At 59.2% G+C, this 18842-nt stretch overlaps 1 protein-coding gene across 2 annotated transcripts in view; it reads right to left on the reverse strand.

Annotated features, from left to right (window-relative positions):
• ADCYAP1R1 (ADCYAP receptor type I) overlaps positions 1-18630 on the reverse strand; it is a 56348-nt gene extending 37718 nt beyond the window's left edge. Inside the window, exons 1-3 of one of the 2 annotated variants that reach the window (XM_047763441.1) lie at positions 18204-18630; positions 8214-8353; positions 6628-6733 (exon numbers count right to left, since the gene is read on the reverse strand). In XM_047763441.1, coding sequence (XP_047619397.1) covers positions 6628-6733; positions 8214-8264 — 157 coding nt within the window. In that variant the 5' untranslated portion in view covers positions 8265-8353; positions 18204-18630. The remainder of the gene's footprint in view (positions 1-6627; positions 6734-8213; positions 8354-18203) is intronic. The other variant, XM_047763442.1, reaches the window with a different exon arrangement.
• Between the last annotated feature and the right edge of the window lie 212 nt (positions 18631-18842).

Consider the following 18842-nt stretch of genomic DNA (forward strand, 5'->3'; position numbering starts at 1 on the left):
GTGGGTCTCCCTGGGCCAAAATCAAGGTGTCAGCATTTCTTCTGGAGGCAGGAGGAGAGAATCTGAATCTTTTCCAGATTCGGGAGACCCCCCCCCCCCCCCACAGCCCCCTTCTCCATCCTCCAAGCCAGTAGCACCACCTCCTCAAATCTCTCTTGTTCTCTGGCTCCTGCCACCTCCTTTCACTTGTAAGGATGGTTGTGACTACACTGGAGCCATCAGAATAATCCCGCATACTCTCCCCATCTTAAGAATCTTAATTATACCTCCTAAGGCCCTTTTACCACTTAAGGCCACACATTCACCGGCTCTGGGGATGAGGGCGTGGGCATCTTTGTGGGGACATCGTTCGGCCTCCCACACACCGGTTTTAAGACAAGGTGTCCTGTGATCAGATTCCGCTGTGGGGGAAGGTCACATATTTCAAGCGCAGGAAGGCAAACATGGAGACACGTCGCCAGGATGTGGCCGGCGTCCAGGGGAAGGTGGAGGGGCTTGATGTGGAGCCCGTGGCAGACAAGATGGAGAGGAGTCTGTGAAGGAGAGTCTGGAGGCAGGACTGAAAGGGCTTGGGGAGTGTGCCCGAGAGCGCTGGTGCTCACCCCTCTCACGTGACTGAACACTCGCCCACGGAAAGTGGGAGGAAGTGACAACCTGGACTCAGACATCCGTCACAGACCCCGCGCTGCTCTCCCCCCTCCTCCGCAGCAGCCCTGGAGGCCTCACGTCAAGAGCGGCAGTGCTTCTAGGTGAAAGGAGCCTGGGGCTCAGAGGACAGGACGGACTCAAACCCCACCTCTCACCTCTGCCAGCCACGCTGGCCTGGGACGTGTGTTAAGAGACAAAGGTTACGGCGCCAAGTCTCTGAGGCGATAAGGCCCATTTGTTACCGCAGCACGCTCGAGGCTGCCCTGACTAGGGATGGGGACACAGGCACCAGGGATGGCACCTGAGTCTGAGTGACTGAGCCATTCGCCAGCGTGGGGACGTCGGGGTGAGAAGCACGTGGCAGAGGGAATGCGGTGCAATGGAACTCAAGCGTGTCATCTGGGGTATGTTCCGTCTGAGATGATGCAAAGAGCCAAGCGGAGCTGGATTTCACATGCGCAGCTGGAGGAAAGTCTGGCACTCGGAAGGGATGTGAAAACTAGGGAAGGAGAATGTGGGGTGCTCAGTACAGGGGTGCTATGTCGGGCCGTGACCGGGATGCTACGGCCTGTGAGAGGGATCTCAGAAGAGGAGCCAGCAGAGAAGACTGAGGAGGGCTGCCCAGAAAGGCGGGGAAAGCCAGGAGAGGTGGGTGACACGGCAGCAGGAAAGCCTGCTTCAAGGAGGAAACGATCAAGTGCATCAGACGCTGCCGCGAGGTCAAGAAGGTTCCTCTGTGCAGAGCAACTCGGAATCGGTCCCCTCCCGGGGAGACCTCTCCACTCTGACACCCCCCAAGCCCCCCCCAGTCACCTCCTCTTGTGGCCCAATTCCACACGAAGCCTGCCTGGCCCTCCTGGCTCAGCCAGTCCCTCCCGGAGGCCTCAATGGAACTTAGGAATTCAGGCCCCGGGGGTGGCGGGGGTGCTGCTGGGCCGAGGGCTGGGCCGGGGCTGCTCCCGCTGAGACGCTTAGCCACAAAGCAGCCAAGGAGAGGCAGTGCCTTGTGACAGCAGGAGGGGCAAAGCCCACTCTGGCAGGTTGAACAGACAGAGGATGCAAGAGCCATTAGCCTCGAATGGAACAAAATCAGGAGCTAATCTCGGGTTGTCATGGTGATGATTCTGTCCAGCTCCACACAGTGTTCAAAACCCATGAGAGCAGGGGCGCTAAGGGGACTCAGACAAAGGCGCAGTCCTCCCTCTGAGAAGCTGCCCGAGAACGCCTGGGTACTGTTACAACACGCCCCACCTTTCAGCATGCAGTTCAAGGGTAAAAAATGATTCCATTTACTGAAATTTACTTTATGGCCAATGTTTCTGACCCATAAAATGAGAGCCAGCTGTGACTTCGGTGCGAGGCGGGCAGAGAGAGGACTAAAGAGGCAGCCCTCCCCTTGGACGTCAGTGGTTCTCAAGGCGCAGACCCCAGAGCGGGATGCCCGCCTCTGGGAGCCGGCCAGGGATGCAGATGCTCAGGCTGCACCTGGACCACAAAAAATCAGAAACTCAGGGGCTGCGTCCAGCAGTCTGGGTTTTACCAAGCCTTCCAGAAGGTTCCCATGCAGGCTCAAGTCTGAGAATTACAGAACTAAAGGGAAACAGGTTTGGACAGAAACAGTACCCTTTGCCAGATCTGGGAAATGAGTTGCTCAGAGCCAGGGTTCCCGCAGGCCCCTCTCTTTCCCCACGCTGGGGTTCTGTTCCGTCTCAGGGCAGCTGGGAGGTGTAGACAAGAAGCCGACCTCCCTTCAAGGATGGGGAGCCTGGGCCCAGCCTCGCAGCGGTCCCCCTCCCTCCTCCAGGCCTCTTCTGGTGAGGGTGGAGGTGGGGGCTGGGACACGCACTCTGTACCCAGGGCCAGCCCCGGAGGCTGGGTCAGAATCGCAATGAGCAGGCTTTCTTGTCTTCCCTCCTGCCCCTGCCAAGGCCGCAGCAGGCCTTCCTCTCCCGTCTTCTCCAGAGTATGAGGCGGGGACCTGCAGTGGGAGTCACTAGCCCACTTAAATGCAGGGAAGCCTCCAGGCTGAAGCAAGCCCACAGCCCCACAAATAGGAGGTGCTTGGCCAGGCTTGCCCTGGGCAGGCTGGCCGCCTGGGCTGAGCCAAGAGAACAAAGCATCCCAGCAGGCAGTCCTGTGCCCTGCGTGGGCCCCGGGATGCTCCAGAGTGGAGATGCCATCTCCCACGCACAGAAATCTCTTCTCCCTGTCTCTGGGCATAAGAGCACCGTGGCACAGAGGACACTCCCTGGATGGGACAGCAGACCTGGGGCCCGGCCCAGAGCTGGCTCCGGTCCTCGGTGGGACTTGGCTAGTGCCGGCCACCCCTGGCCTCAGCCTCTCCGTGCGTCACATGACGGAGCCGGCCTTGGTGCTGTCTCAAGTTTCACTGAGCATTCAGGGGTCTGGAATGAGGGACAAAACCACTAAATGTATTGCCTCAGCCACAGGCCCAATCAACATCTTTAAAACCTGCCAAGGATACTGTGGCCAAAACCACGCAGACAGAAAGCTGGCTTTCACTGTCCATTATCTTACCTGTATTTTCTTAGTTGGTTAGTTAGTTAAACCTATATTTTCTACCCCCTTCAGCTGCCTACGGAGCTCCGGTGACGCTCCCCAGCTTCTGTCTGTGCCTTGGCTTCCATCCCTTGTTCTTTTTTCGGGGTGGAGGTCCCAGGACCAGTGAGGGATAAGGATTTGGGGGGACGCAGGTGCCCTCTTGGAAGACACCCCTCCACCCCAACTATACACACATGCCACAGACACAACTCCCCTCTGACCGATCACTGTCCTCATTCCAATGCACTCACTTTACTGGATTTAAAAGCTCATGGGGACAGATAAGGACTATATGTGTGTGTACACACACACACACACACACACACAAGAGCATTGCTGTAAATTCACACTCAGTCCCTGGAACAAGCTGACAGACTTTCTTTTGTGTTTCAGGGACAATGGCTGACCCCTGGCCAGTGTTCTGTGCATGGCACATGTGCTTGGGACAGAAGGGCAAGGCAGGTGCAGAGAAGGGTGTGCAGCAGGAGGGCTGGCCTCTCTCAATTCACCCCAGCTCAGACACTAAGACCATAATGCACAGCTTCTGATTCTCAGTTGTAGTTGGATTGGACTCCTGGCTCCCAGCCAGGTTTGCCTGGACCCTGGGGGCTTCTCTCCCACCGAGTTGACATGAGTTCCCTGGCGGATGCTATTCTCTGGCCAAATCAGTGTTTCTCAAAGTTGGATACACTTAGAATCGTCTGGAGGCTCTTAATACATACAAGCCCCCTGCCCCCGCCACCGCCCCTGCCACTGCCACCCAGCCACCCAAATACCGATCACATTGGTGTGGGGAGGGCCCGACCACCTGCATTTTCAAACACCCCCAGAGGCTCTCAGAGCCATGGGACCAGATCGCTGCCCATACTTCACAAGCTTTTTGAATCTGATGCCAAGGATGCCCATGGACCCAGCCTTAGGCCAGTGTTGGGGCCCAGCACACCCTCCCCTGACAGCTGAGAGCACAGCCAACATCCCCCAGAACTTCTGCACTGGAGGGCCCCCAGAGGCCCTCCCCTCACGATGAGGCTCCTCTAACCTCAGCCCGTGGGAAAGAGCCCCTGCCACCTGCAGGCCTGAAGTAAGCCCCCCGGACCCTCCACAACCTCCCCTCTCCTTCCACAACTCTGGAGCTGGGCCTGGGGCCACGAGGCTGAGCAGGTTACTGGAGGCTAAGGCCTCAAGCCACCCCAGGCCCTTAGAAACACAAATGCCCTCTGGCCTTTTGTAGCCAAGAAAAGTGCAGGCCTCTGGGGGCATATGGAAGGCCCTTCTCTCCCAAATCCTCTCTCTCCAGCCTCGTTTCAACTTCCTCTACCCTGTGACCTTTCACTGCAGCCAGGGCGAAAGCGGGGCTGGCGTGGCGGGTGGAGGCTATCTCCTCCCTTCCTTCTGAGCCGCAATGCAGTCTAGTGGTTAAGAGCAAAAATCTGGAACCATCAAAGGCACATTCCGGCTCCACCCTTCCTGGCAGTGACTTACTAGCAACTTAACCTCCTACCTCCAACTCCAGTGGCAGTGGACACCCAACACCCAGATACGTGCTCCTGGGCCCTACGTTGCACCTCCCTCTGGCCCAGCCCCTTCAACGCCAATTCAGGGTCCAGACACGGAGACACTCACTCCCCTCCCCCACCAGCCTCTCGCTGCTGTGGTTCCCTCAGCCTAGAATGTTCTCCTCAGTCACCCATCCCTCAGCTCTTAGCTGCTGCCAAGGGCCTACTCCATCCGAGAGCCTAACCCAGGGGTTCTCAGCCTAGCTTCTCATCAGAATCACCTGAGGAGCTTTTAAAAATCACGGAGCCTATGATGGACTGAGGTTTTGGGGTAACTGGTTTGGACTGTGCATTGGGTAGATTTTTCTAAAAGTTCCCTGATGATTCTGACATCGAGCCAGGTTTGAGGACCGAGGATCTAATTTAAACAGCCCCTTCTCCATGAGACCCTCCCTCAGAGAATTCCCTTCATCCCCTCCGGAGCATGCTGGGGGTGACAGCCCCTCCCAGCGCTGGCCTGCCCCTCCCGGGGTGGCATCCAGCTGCTTCACTCAGGCTTTCAAGCTCAGCTTCTGCCAGGATGCCCCTGTGGGTGGGGCTTCTTGTCTCTCCCACCCAGGGTTCCACAGGTACAATTCACCTGCACACGACTCACCTGCAGGTCCAGTCTCAAGGTTCCACTTCCAGCCCCAAGACGAGAGGCATGGACCAGCTACTCTCTGAGTCTCCTGCAACCTGGGCCCCCAGCCTTGGTCTCAATGGCTGGTGGGACCTAGAATCCACTTTTGGCCTCAGTTAGGGCTGAGCAAGAGCTGGGCTGGAGGGAAAGGCCAGCGTGGCCGGGAGGGATGCCATTGACAGGTAATGGTCGCCGAGCTGACTGGCTGGGGAGCCTGGTCCAGAGGGACCGTTACATTTAACTGGGCTGCAGACCAGTCAAGTATTTAAACCGATGGTGCTCAGAAGAGCTCCCTGTAAATGGGGAATACTGGAGGGAAAAGTGGATCCCCCTGGGCTGGGCAGGGAGCCCCACCCTCCAGTGACCGAGGGATGAGAGAGTCTGGCGAGTCCTTCAGTGAGGCCCGCTCCCCCCAAATCCCCACTTCCCCCAAAGACCCCCGGCCCTGGGGAGTCAGGAAGCTGAGTGGCCCCTGCACTGTGGGCCTCAGCAGCATCCACCCGCACAGGGGGAGTCAGGAGGAAGGGGGTTACACGGGACCACTGAAATGGCCAGGCCACTCCCCTAAGACATCTGGAAATGCTGCGAAGCATTTGGGGCTGTCACCGAGATCAGGGGGCGTGATGGGCATCTAACGGGAGAGCTGAGGCCGCTGCTAAATGCCCTGCAGTGCACGGCCCCGCCCAACACAGGGAAACAGCATTCCCAGCCCCACCCCGCCCACCGTGCTAACAACAGCCCTGGGAGAAGCCCTGTACCTGTCTGCACAGGACGGGGTTCCTGCTGCTGCCTTAGTCTCAGCCTCCCGAGGGAGTGAGAAGAGGTAGGAACGATCCCACAGCTCATGCCCTGGGTTGACCAGGTGCTCTCCAGCTCAGCCACCAGCAACAGCTGTGTCCCTGCTGCCACCAGGCCCAGGCTGCCTACTAACAAGCTCTCTGACAGCCACTGCCCAGCCCAGAGACCAGCTCTATCCCAGCCCCCAAGGGAATGGAGGCAGCTGCTTCCGTCACCCAGAGTAGCCCCTTCCAGAGGGAGGCACCAGGCTGTCCCCAAGGAAGGCAAACTCTGAGTCACTGCCCAGAGCAAAACCAGGGCTCTCTCGTCCCAAAGGGCTTTCTGAAGGACCCAGGGACCTGCACCCTTCAGCACTTTCTACAGGAGGCCAGAGACTGGACCCCAGTTCTAAAGACTGGACGGGATGTGCTGGGGATTCTGTGAGCTTCCTGCCACTCTCCTTACCTGGGGAAGAGTCGTTCAAGCCCATCAGGTCATTTGCCCGCTGGATCTTCTCCAGGCACATGGCTTGTTCCTTCTTGAAGATGCAGTCAGAGTGCATGGCGGCGGCCTGCGGGGGGACATGTGGGATGGATGGTGGGAGAGGGCAGAGAGGTTCATCCATAAGCCCTGCTACCTGAGCCCCGGGGACAGTGGGGTGGAGGAAGAAGCAGGAAGAGGATAGTGACAGAGGTCTCGGAGCCAGCAGATTCCTGCAGCCACTTTGTCCCAGATGCCATGAGGGCCCTGCCCCTTCACTAACTCAATGTGTGAGCTGGGCAGACCCCACCTACTCCCGGATCAGTTTCCACATCTTAAAATAACATTAGGAAACATATATAACACAGTGCTACATGCACACATTACCGTCGTGCACATGTGTGCATGTGTGTGTGTGCGTGTATCGAGAGTACTACAAAGCAGGCACTATTTTTACCATTTCTCAGTCTACAGGTGTGGAACCTAAGCGCAGAGATGTTAAGTAACTTGCCTAGAGTTGCACAGCTTAGAGACTGTGCAGCCAGGATTCAAACCCAGGCAGTCCAGCTCCAGAGACCACGAGGCTATGACTTCATTTTGGCGGGGGAGGCGGGGCCGGGGGGGGGGGGGGGAGGCTGAGAGCATACATCCTCTCTCTCCTCCAGGGCCCAGGAGCCGCAGACAAAGGAGCTGTGGCAGCCCTGCAGGGGGCCTACTAGCCCTGTTTTACAAAAGAGGAACCCAAGGCTCAGAGAAGTTAAACAACTCCTGTCCAAGGTCACATAGCCAGCTAGTGACAGATACTGGATGTAAGTGTAGGACCAAGTAACTCCAAAGCCCAGACATGCTATCATGACAACTGTGTCCTAATGCTGTCACATCAACTCAAAACTCCAGGGCAGGGTTGGCTCCGTAGGGGATGCTGGCAGGCACAAAGCATCTGAGCAGTGCTCAGAGATCCAGCCTAGCTCTGACTGTTCGCAGATGTGCAGGAAGATTCCAGGGAAAGAGACAGGGACGGGCTGGCCAGTGGTCACACGGTAAGGCAGGACAGAGGCAGGACTGGCTTCCAGGGCTCTGAAGACTGCTGCATCCCCTGTTGGTGGGAATTCCCTGATTAAGGAGCAGGGGCCGGGGAACCCTCCACCCGCCTCCGCCTTGCTCAGCAAGAGACATGAGCAGAGAGCAGGTTTCTGAGCTCTAACCTGGCAGAAGCTAGTGTGCTGGGGACCAGGATCAAAAGAGCCCTCTGTAGCCCTGACGAGGGCCCCTGCATACAGTTGAGCAGGTTGTATACTGCACAACTCTAAAGGCTGCCACATGTTACTATCATAATAGGTGTGTAAATTGTGTAGGTCAAATCAGGGTCAAGCACAGAGTCTTGGGGAAGGAGAACCCTTTCTGATTCACACAAAGGCTCTGGATGGTCCAGTGGGGATGCTGGCAGAGACACCAGCCATGTGCATTGGGCTTGGCTGAGAGTACACAAAAGACACGGGTTGTCTGGGATGGGAGCTCAGGTGAGCCTGGGGCTCCAGCTGGTCATGGAGGGGAGGGTCCTGGGCCCTTACCATAGGCAGCAGGAGGAGAGCAGCCAGGGAGGCCTGCACGATGCTGGCCATGACGCTTCTCAGCCCAGGAGGAAGGCTCAGGCTGGTGCCACCCGCCTCTCACTCGGAGCAGCCGCTGCTCAGCCCCAGGTGTCCACAGACTGGAAAGAAAGGAAAGGTATGAATCCTGCGGGCCTAGCAGCAGAGGAGGGGCAGCCCCCTCACTGCAGCAAAGCCTCTAAGGGTAACCCCCCCCCCGCCCCCCGCGCCTTTGTGCTGTTCTTTATCCTTCTACCCCACAAGCATCTGCCGAGCACCTACTCAGTGCCAGGCACTGGGGATATAGCGGGGAACACACTGGCTCAGGCCTCCATCAGACCATTGAGAGAATGATCTAGAAGGCTTTCTCCTCTGTACCAGACTGTCTCCCCAGATCTCGTTCCACAACAGCAGAGTTTTAGTGGTAGCTGGTGAGGACATCTCCGGGTCCCTCCTGCTCTCAGGTGTGGGCATGTGATGCAGTTCCCACCTAGAGAATGCGAGTGACAGTGACACGTGCCACCTCTGCATCACGTACCACCCCTGCTGCTTTCCCCTCACCACCACACCCTGCTCATTTGGTCCCTAATAGAAGCAGCTGCCCTTCTAACTCAATCCCTCATAGAGAGCCACTTTGTTCCAGCCGCCGAGCCTGGTCCCCAGCAAACAGCCTCGTTCCCCCTTTCTCAGTCCACTGGCCTTCCAGATAAAGCCTTTACCAACGAGACAACAAAAACAGGGACTGCTGCAGAGGACGTGCGTGGAGCCACAGGAGCCCCAAGTGGGGAGGTCCTGGAGGACTGGGGTGGCTTCTGGGACCGGGCAGGGCGCAGGGAGGCAGGGGAGGAGGCTGCGGGAGCCCCAGCACATGCCCAGAGGAAGAGTCCGGCCTGCTTCTAACGTTGATCCTTAACGCAAGTTCCCTTCAAGCCAGCAGTTCTGCATCGAGGAAGCCATCCCAGCGAGATGTTTGCGCTTGTACCAAAAGAAGCACATGCAGGGATGTTCACTGCAGCATCATTTAAAATAGCATCCACTGCAAAAAATGGGGCAGCCAACCATCCATCAGGCAGGCACCGTTCATAGGCCCCTGTGTAGCCATACAATGAAATACTACACAGTAATTAAAAAATTATTATTACTATTAGGTTATTATTTAAAAGATTGAGTAGGCCCAAGTCAAGGCCACCACTAGCCCACAGATGCCTAGTTCAAGAGGCCCATGGGGACTGCATCCCAACCATGAGTCTCTGTGCAGCCCCCACTGAGAACAGGCCTACCATTATTCCAGGCCCTGTGTGCCCAGACCTCTGCCTCCCGACGCCTCCTTCCCTCTCTCCCTGCTTCTCCAGGCTCCATCTGGTGACAAACAAGTACTCGAAAAAGGAGAAAGAAATCAGCTGCAGGAAAGGGGGTCCTGTTTTATCTACCCCCTGCTCTGCCTACTTAGGACCCTTGGAGATGCTAAGATGCCTCGGTACCCCTGAGAGATGCTCTGAGAAGCCCAGGGGCCCACGGGGATGCTGGCCCACCTCTCCCCTGATGCTCAGGAAGGAATGGGCAGGCTGGGGAAGCACCGGCCCCAGCACCCCAAGCATAGGCTCCAGCCTCTGCACCGCCTCCCAGGACCCTCCACACCCCTGTGGCCACCAGCTGCCTCTGGCATGACCTGGCACTGATGGTCCCCAGGGCAGTCAGTCATCTCCATTATCCTTGGGGAGGCCAAGGCCCTGTGTGCAGAGTTGATGCTCCCTACCTAGGCGGCTGGAAGAGCGGCATGCCTGACGCACGGCTCCCCAGCAGATGCTAGAGGCTGAAGAGTAGAGAAGTGACCACGAGGCAGAAGGCTTCTGAGATCTGGGCTGACTCCCCTGAACGCAGGACAAGGTCAAGCCCAAGGCTAGTGTGGTCAGAGGTCAGGGAGGCCATGACAATGCTGGGGGCCCCCTGCACCTCCTCCAACCCTCCGGGCAGGGGCGGAAGCAGCTGCAGCCTGCGGCCTGAGTCCAGGCTCCGACCCCAGCGCTCAGTCGCAGTAGAGACCTTTGCTTCAGCGGTTCTCAGCTTTCACAGAAAAGGTGACCATCTCCTCATCTCGGCTCCCTCCCTGGCACGCCTCCTGGCCAGCCGGGCCCGGACAAAGCCAGAGGAGGGAAAGAGGGCATGGCCTGTGTCACTAAGTGGACACGCAGTGCTCCCTCCTGGGGGCTGTCTCCCTGGGCTCCCAGCAAGATGCCACCACGAATGTCAGCCAGCCACTGTCTGTGTCTCTTAGAAGAGACCTCTGCCCTGGGGCACAAAGCAAGCTCCCTGGAGGAAGAGGCCTGGGAAGGGCACTGAGAGAGGACATCAGAGCCCGTCGGGCTCAGGACACCACCGTCCTTCAGGACCGGGCCTCCGCCAATGGAGACTCCCTGGAGCCCTGACTCAGGACCCAAAACACCCTCTGACCTCCTGGCCCCGTCCTCAACCTGGGCTGGAAGCGCTGGTGGCCTGCCCAGCTGCCAGGGCTCTGGAGGGCAAGCAGAGGAGGACCGGAGCACACGTGCACTCTCTCATACTTACACACACACACACACAGAGATGTGGAATACGCAGAGGTGGAGAGCCCTTCGGGGACCAAAGACAACCACCCCGCCCCCCGACTCCTACACGGAAGGCAGAGGCGGGCTCGCAGAGCACAGGCACGTGCAGGTGCGTCACGCAGCGAGTGAGATCTTCAGGTGTGTTTATGAGATGATGGGTGCCGGTCACTGTACACACACCCCTCCTGCAGAGGCACTCGGATGTTTAGAGGCCGTTAGATCTCTGTGGATTCAGATGAGGATGCAGGTCCACACACACGAGCTCACGCATACACACATGCGCACAAGCAGGCGCGCGCGCGCACACACACCACACACACACACACACAGTCTTTCCGAATGTTTATCCCCAAAGTGGATTCAAATGAGCTGGAGCAGAGGCCCCAGCCTGACCACCCCCCAGCTCTCTGCTTTGTCACCGGGCTGCTCAAACAATGATGTGAACCAGGAGAGAGGTGACCCCCGAGCCCAGAGCCACCCGGGGGAGAGGCCGGGGCACTCTCAGCACGAGGCCTCCTCCAGAGCCAGACCCAGGCTCCTTTTGCGTCTCTCATTCACCTTCCCCAACTACAGCCTGGCCTCTGCCCAATGAGACACAGACACCTACTAGCCAAGAGGTCCCGGCCGCGACCTGCCCACCCTGACCTCAGTTGGGAACCTCAGGGACCACCTCCTGCAGCCTTTCCAGGACCTCAGCCCCCAACATCGACCCTCCCCCACCCCCACTCTTCCCCCCACCCCTGTCCCGAGGCCACCATGCACCACCCCTGCTAGAAAATGCTCAGAGTTTACCGTCTGAGGCCACCCTCCCAAACCTCACACACCTCTCGACCAGTTGTGTGGCTCCTCTGTCCCAGGACAGCCCTCTGAGACGTGTCCCCTGGGCCTGCCCCTCCAGCCTTGTCCACGGCTCCCAGGCCCAGGCGCCTCCCTCCTCTGGACTTCCCAAGGTGCCAGTGACCCTCCTGAGGGTCAGGCGGCCTGGGGGTGGACTCTCCCCTCCCCAAGGAGGGACTGCAGCTCAGGAGGACCTTGTCACCCATATTCCCAGGGGTGAGCTCCCTCCCCGCCCCCGCACCCCCAGTCCAAGCTTTGCTGAGAGAAACTGGCTTTTGCAAGGGATCTGAGAACAATTAAACTCTATCTCCTGGCATCTGGCATGGTAGACTCAGGGACCATTTTGCTAGAATTTTAAGCTAAAGGCCTCAGGCAAGCCCTTTAACTTTTCTGGGCCTCAGTGTGATTACACGTACAATGGACTAGGAGCAACACATACATACTTCGAAGACATCACCTATGCAGGTGTTACTAGCATTATCCTCAGGCTATAGCTGAAATGACAGGGGCACAGAGAGGCTAAGCAACTTCCCCAAGGTCACACAGCAAGCAAGCATGTAGTAGAGCTGGGAAGGGAACCCAAGGAGTCTGGCTCCAAAGCCGGTGCTCATCACCCCCGTGCTGCTGCACTTCTGTTCCTGATAAAAGGAAGACCAGCTCAGAGTCCACTGGTGCCCTGTTAGTAATCCCGCTGACATCCTTAGCGACGGGTCAGGCCCTCTGCTACCCCTCCACCCACATGTCTCTGGGGCACCCTCCTTAGGAAGAGTTAATTACAGACATAGCATTTCAGATGTGAAAGGAGCTTCAAAGGCCACCTCCCTACAGTCCCGAGTTTCCAGTGGAGAAACTGAGGCAGAGTTGAGGAGATGCTTCCTAAGGTCACACGGGGACAGTCCTGGAGCCCTGCGTGGCAGGAATGGATCTGTGACAGACACCTGGACTACAGGGGAGTCTGATCTCCCTGGCAGACTCCAGAGGGCCTGCCCTCCTCAGGCCCCATAAGCCCGGCAACTGGCCCCGAGCAGGAATGCAAAGAGCAGCGGCGTCCTCCAGTGAGCCACTACTCCAGGCACACAGGAAGACGGCATCATCAGTCAGCACACCGGAGCCAGTGGTGACTCACCGCACAGAGTGGGAGGGGACTCGGAGACCCTGCGGCCACCTCCCTCACTGCCCCACACGCTGCAGGACCCTTTCGGCAGCACCCCTGCTGAGAGGCGCCCAGCTTCTGGGTGGGGGGGCTCACCTCCCCCCCCCCCCCGCCCCCGTGACTAGTCCAGGGCCCTCGGGGGAAGCTTTGAGGTCTTTTTACCACCTCCTCTTTCCAGGCTGGCTCTGAGCAGCACAGGTTCCTTTGGCTCCTGGAAGCCCCCACAGTGGGAGGGCAGCACCTTACCCTGTCTCTCCATGGGCCCCTCTTCTGCCCTCGTGGAGCTGGGGGCATCTCCTGCTGGACTCCTTTGGCCGCCCAGCATCCCTCCCCATCAGGGAGCAGTGGCCAGCTAGACACCAAACCAAAGACGACCCAGGGAAAGTGGATCATTCACCTCCCTGGCTCTACACATGCTCCCTTTATTAATGAAACCCGAGCACCCCACCCCCCTGCTTCCTCCTCCCTGTCACAGGAGGAGCAGAGGGAAGGCTGGAAGATGAAACACAGCCCCTCCACTCTCCCCTCAAAGGTAGGGAAACTTCCTGTTTCTGGGAGAGAAGAGGAACCTCCAGCAATTTCCTCCTCAATAACGTCAGAGCTTACAAAGGTCACAGCCTGATGCTGAAGCGAGGGGTATCCTGGCAATGGATGGGTTAAGCATTAATGCTGCTGCTCTTCTCGAGAATTCAAAGGTTCCCCTTTCAGAGCCTGACCACCAGAGTCCCATGCACAGCAGGTGACAGAAGCCAGGGCTCCGGAAGGGTCCCCCTCTGATGACTCCCCCCAGGCCCTGCATTTTACACACAGGGAACCCGGGCTCAGGGCAGGGAAAGGCTGGGCACACACACACCTCGGGAGCAATGGCCCATTTCACAGGGGAGGGTTTGAGGCCCAAAGAGACCTGGAGCCTTTCCCAAGGTCACAGCCAATGTCCTTCCACACTGGCTAGTCCAGGCACATCTCCTACCCTGTAGGGGTCCTGGGAGTCCTTTGTCAGGGCCAGGCCGCCAGGACCAGGAAAAGGAAGAGGAAGGAAGACTGGGAAGGAAGAAAAAGAAGCAACAAGAAAGGAAAAGCGTGAGGAAGACAGGCAGTGATGGCAGGCAGGGAGGTGGGGGAACAGGAAGCAGGCACGGGCATGTGGAGGGTTGAGCAAGCACCTCGTAGGTGGAGGCTGAGGCTCAGGGTGAGATGGGAGGGAGGGCATCTCGCCCCACCTGACCCTGGTTAAGCAGCCAGCCCGCTCTCCGGAGCAGGTGTGAGTCCCAGGAAGGGCGGGTCAGCTCTGATCACAGGTATCCCAACACCTGGCACAGGCAGGGCAGTGGTGGGGCCCAAAACCCGCTGAGGAATGCATGGCAGATGGGTTTAGGAGGGTGACTCCAGGATGTCCAGAGACCCAGAAGGATATCGGGAGGCGGGCATGGACCAGAGGGTGGAGGCTGGTGCCGGTCTGCACGTGCCAGGGACCCAGGGGCTCTGAGGAGTTTTAAGCAGCGGGGAGACGTGATGAGCTTCCCTTTCAGGGAACCGTCCTCATAAGGCTGAGTGGAAGGAGAACAGTACAGGCAGAAGACCCACAGTGAGGCCATCTCCTGGGTTCAAGGTAGAGGGGTAGGGGCCTGGGTGGGGCAGCAGAGCTGGAATGGAAGGAGGGGGACAGAATCCAGAGACTTGGGAAGACAGGAAAGGACAGTTGCCCTGGCCCAGCCCTCTGGGGAAACGGCAGGAAGGGGACAGGGGGGAGGGGAACACACTGAAAGCAGGACCTGGTTCACCACAGCCTTAACTCAGAGCTGGGATGTTTGGAGGTGCCCACAAAGGAGTGTATGGCTGTGGTGCCCATCTATCTGTCACAGGGGTGAGGTGAGAACAGCTAAGGCAATGCATGGAGCTGGGGTGAGAGCATCCGGGTATCCCTCAAAGCCAACCTGACCTCCTACAACCACCTCCAGGAAGCCCACCCTGGCTGCACCCACCTCCCCTGTCTTTACACCTCTGAGAACTATCAGCCCTAGACGAGAAGCCCCTCACTCCTGCCTGAGCTATTTCAGGCCCCATCTTGCTCTTTGTGAGTCTGAAGTCTCATCTAGAAACCAGGGGACCTGTCCAGGTTTCCCCGCAGCTGCCCTCCTGGTAGAGGCGGGCATACACCTGGGCAAAGGGAACGGGGCTCAGAACCTGCCTGGTGAGCTCAGCGACATGATGGCCTTTCATTCTCAGGCATGGGTTTTGTCTCCAGGTGTCCTTAGCTGGGACATTTATCACAGCAACAGAGCAGAGGCCTGGCCCGGGGTGGGGTGCTGAGGCCGGGCATTTCAGACGGGCGCCCTGAGCTCTAGGCAGGGTGGAGGGAAGCACCCCAGGGTCCCCAAGGCAGCTTGGGTCCCCAGGACTAAGCCCCTCCCTGCTGCCACCTCTTGAACCACTCTCTTCGCTAACCTGCGGCCCGAGGGTTGACGTCCAGCAGGTCCGATCTAGCCCGTCACCTATTTTTGTACAGCCAGCGAGCCAAAAATGGTTTTTACATTTTGAAATGGTCCAGAAAAAAATGAAAAGACTCATATTTCATGACACAGGGAAATTGTAGGAAATTCAAATTTGTGTCCATAAATAAAGTTGATCAGAACACAGCCCTGCTTCTTTGCGGAAGCACCATCTACGGCTGCTTTTACGCTACGACAGCAGAACGAAGCAGTTGCAACTGAGTGGATGGCCAGCAGAGCCTCAAATATTTACTCTCTGGCCCTTTTCAGAAAAAGCCTGCCAACCCTCGTTCCTGCCTCACGCAGCATACACACACTGTGTCCATTCGGCGCCATGTGCCTCTGGACACTCATTAAGGACGACTCTGTGCCCCTCACTGGGCAGACGTCTGAGCACCCAGGGGTTTCCAGATCTGCATGAGAAGGTCCCCAGGTCCGTATGCCTCTCTGCCGTCGCATGTTTGCCCCAGCTCTCTGGCAGGTGTCATGGAAGCCTTTATGCCTCCCCAGCAGTGTGTCACTCCCTCTCTGTGTGTCACTGTGGGGGAGGCTGTCACCATGTGCCTCTGACGGCATCCAGGACTCAGTACAAACACGCCGCAGCTGAAGAGTTTCCAGCCTGCGTGTTGCCAGGCAGCTGGACCATTAGGCCCAGCCCATTCAGCCCCAGGATCTTCGATTCCTTCATTCAGAGGTGGCTGCGGCTTCCCGGGCCTCTAGTCGCATCCGTATGGGAAGGTGGCAGGCAGCCCCTATCTCGGGCCTGGGACCTCCACTCATATACCTTCCACCAGACAGGAAACCCGCCATCACCCCAGGTGTCAGCACCACACTGGGCGGCTCTTGGGAAACCAGGGCCTTCCTGGCACTGAGCTGAGCTCGTGCTCTGCGCTTGGCACACTGTGGCTCTGCCCTCTGGCAGGCAGCACAAGGTGTCCTCTGCTTAACAGGGCCAGCCCGGGGTCAATGAAGTCCTCATCCCTGGGAGGCTAGCGACCTGGGATACTGAACCTGAGGCCACATCACCAGGAAGAAAGCCTCCTTGTGGCCTCAGTGCTTGTCTTGCCGGGCCTCTGAGGTGCATATACTGATCTGTAAACACCCATTCTGCCTTCTTTAGGCAACAAACACTGAGGGAGTGTCCCAAAGTAGGAGCATGGCACAGAGAGGTGGCTTCATGAAAAAGAATGGCTTGCAGAGTGTTTCTCTAATCAACCCCCTGCCAGCCTGAACCTTACACAAAACTGGACCTTAATGCATCCTCTAGCTTGATTAGTCCTTAGCATGTAGGAAAGTGTCCTTCAAGAGGCTTCCCGCAGATTCCCCCCTCACTGCCGCAGGGGCAGAGTCATAGGGTCTTGGCCCAGACACGGAATCAGGGATGAACTACCCATAGAGGGAGAGGGGAGGCACCGGGTCTGCCTCCCTGGTCGCCGAACACACACTTGTTGATGGATTGGCTAGAAGATCTGGCCAGGGCCCGGCCCAGTGTGTTCTAATCTGTACATTCAAATGCTGGCTTGTGTTCAGACTGGCACCTCTGCTTGCCCTCCCCAAGGTCAGACTCGCCTGGGGACTGGGGGTTCTGCCAACCCAGCACCAACACAGGCTGGCCTTCTGAGAAAATCCGGGTGCTGCTGTGCCCTCGCCAAGGCTCATACATAGTTTTTCATCCCCTTCGGAAGCCCGCAGCCAGTCAAAAGCCTCTAGCCTACCTTCAGGATGTCTGCCTGCCTCTGCCCAAGAGGGTCCCAAGGCAGGCTGCCCTCCACAGACTGTCACCCCCATGCAGGACTGCTCACCAAATACTATGTCTTTTCTTCGGGGTGAGAGGGAGGTTAGGGGAGCAAAGGAAAGGAGACGGATTCACCTGCACTAAAAAGCACAGAAGGGGTCTGGAGAATTACCAGCGGTCCCCCATCCCTCCCCCAGCAGCTTTCAAAGGGGGTCTGAGCACCTTCCGGGGGTGAGCGTCCACTCCCAGCTCCACATGAAATGCGGTTTGGGCTGAGCTCCCTCCTGACAGTGTAGCTTCATCCACTGGCACCCTGGCCCCTTCTGGCATCCCCCCTGCAAAAGTCCTGCCCACCCAGGATGTGGGCCCCTGTCTCCCACAGCTGCCGTGGAAGCCTGTGCCTTTATAGGCAGCGGGCAGGGGTCTCAGGCGGACCCACTTCAGGCCCGGGAAACCCGCGCGTTTCTCCCACCCGCCCCCGTGGGGCATTTCCCCGCGGGACCACCAAAGCCCAGGCATTCTGACCCAAGCCCCTCTGCTCCGCGGGAAACCGAGAGACGAACCTCTTCTGAACAATCCAGAAGGTGTCACTACAGGGGAACATGCTACGCTGGCCTATACTCCCACCCTCTACCCAGCACTTCGCTTACCCAACACACCGCTTGGCCACCCCTCAAACCCCGTATGGACTGCGGTACTCAGCCCCCTGGGGACCCTCCAGCGTCGCCTTCCGGATCCGCGTAGGCGCGTCCGTCTACCTTGGGAGCCGGGAGACTGGTCCCTCTGGGTCTCTCCGGCCCGCAGTGCCTCCCCTGCCCCCTGGTCCTTGCTTCTGGCACCGGGAAGGGCTCCAGGGAGCTAGGCGACCCCACCCCCTGAGGGCTGCCGGGACCCGCCGCCCGGAGCACGATCCCAGATATTGGGCGGGTTGGGGGGGGGGGCGGTAGGTGCCGGAGGGAGAATGTCAGACTGTCGCGCAGGACCCGAGCAGCGGCGGGAGAGGGCTTCATTTCACATTCTCGGAGGATGGCCCCGCTCTTAGCGGAGGACGCAGCTTGCGGAGACCGCCGAGCTGGAGGAGGGGGTCCGCGGTCCCCCGAGGGGCGAAGGTTCTGGATTCGGGGGAGGGCGCACCGGGCGTAGAGGGGGTAGGGGCAGCCTGGCGGCCGTTACCTGCTTCCAGCGGGGCCTCGCCTCGGGGCCGCGGGTCGGCCGGGGGCAGATGCCGCGGAGAAGGCGCTCGGGGGCGAGTCCGTGCCCCGCGCCGGCCGGGGATGGAGAGCGTGTGCTCCCAGGCGCTCGCAGAGCCCGGGTCTCGGCGGCCGTGGGTCCCTGCGCGGCGGCGTGTGCGTGTGCGCACGCGGGAACCGCGCTCGCCTGGAGCCGCCGCCGCCGCCGGCAGTCGCCGCCCGGGGCCCGAGCGCGGCGCCCCCCGCCTGCCCTCGGCCGCCCCGCGCCGCGCGCCCGCCCAGCCGGGTCGGCCCTGCGGGAGAGGCGCCGCCGCCGCCGCCGCGAAGCCAGGCCGGGGGCGGGAGGGAGGCGACGGACCACCGCCTCCCTCCGCTCGCTTCGCAGGCTGGGGGCTGGGGGCTGGGGTGCAGGCCAATGGGCGCCCGGGGGAGGGGTTAGGCCGGGACCCCGCCCGCCGCAGACCCGAGCGGGAGCCGCGGTGCGGAGACCTGGGGCCGAGGCTGCGGAGGCGACAATCCCCTTCTTCCCGGGCTCGGGCTCGGAGTCGGGCCTTCCCCGGGGCTCGCCGCAGTCCTTTCACCCGTCCCCAGGATGCCCAGAGCGAGAAACCCTCTTCCTTCT

The sequence above is a fragment of the Phacochoerus africanus genome, chromosome 16 (genome assembly GCF_016906955.1).
Source record: "Phacochoerus africanus isolate WHEZ1 chromosome 16, ROS_Pafr_v1, whole genome shotgun sequence".
Taxonomy (NCBI): domain Eukaryota; kingdom Metazoa; phylum Chordata; class Mammalia; order Artiodactyla; family Suidae; genus Phacochoerus; species Phacochoerus africanus.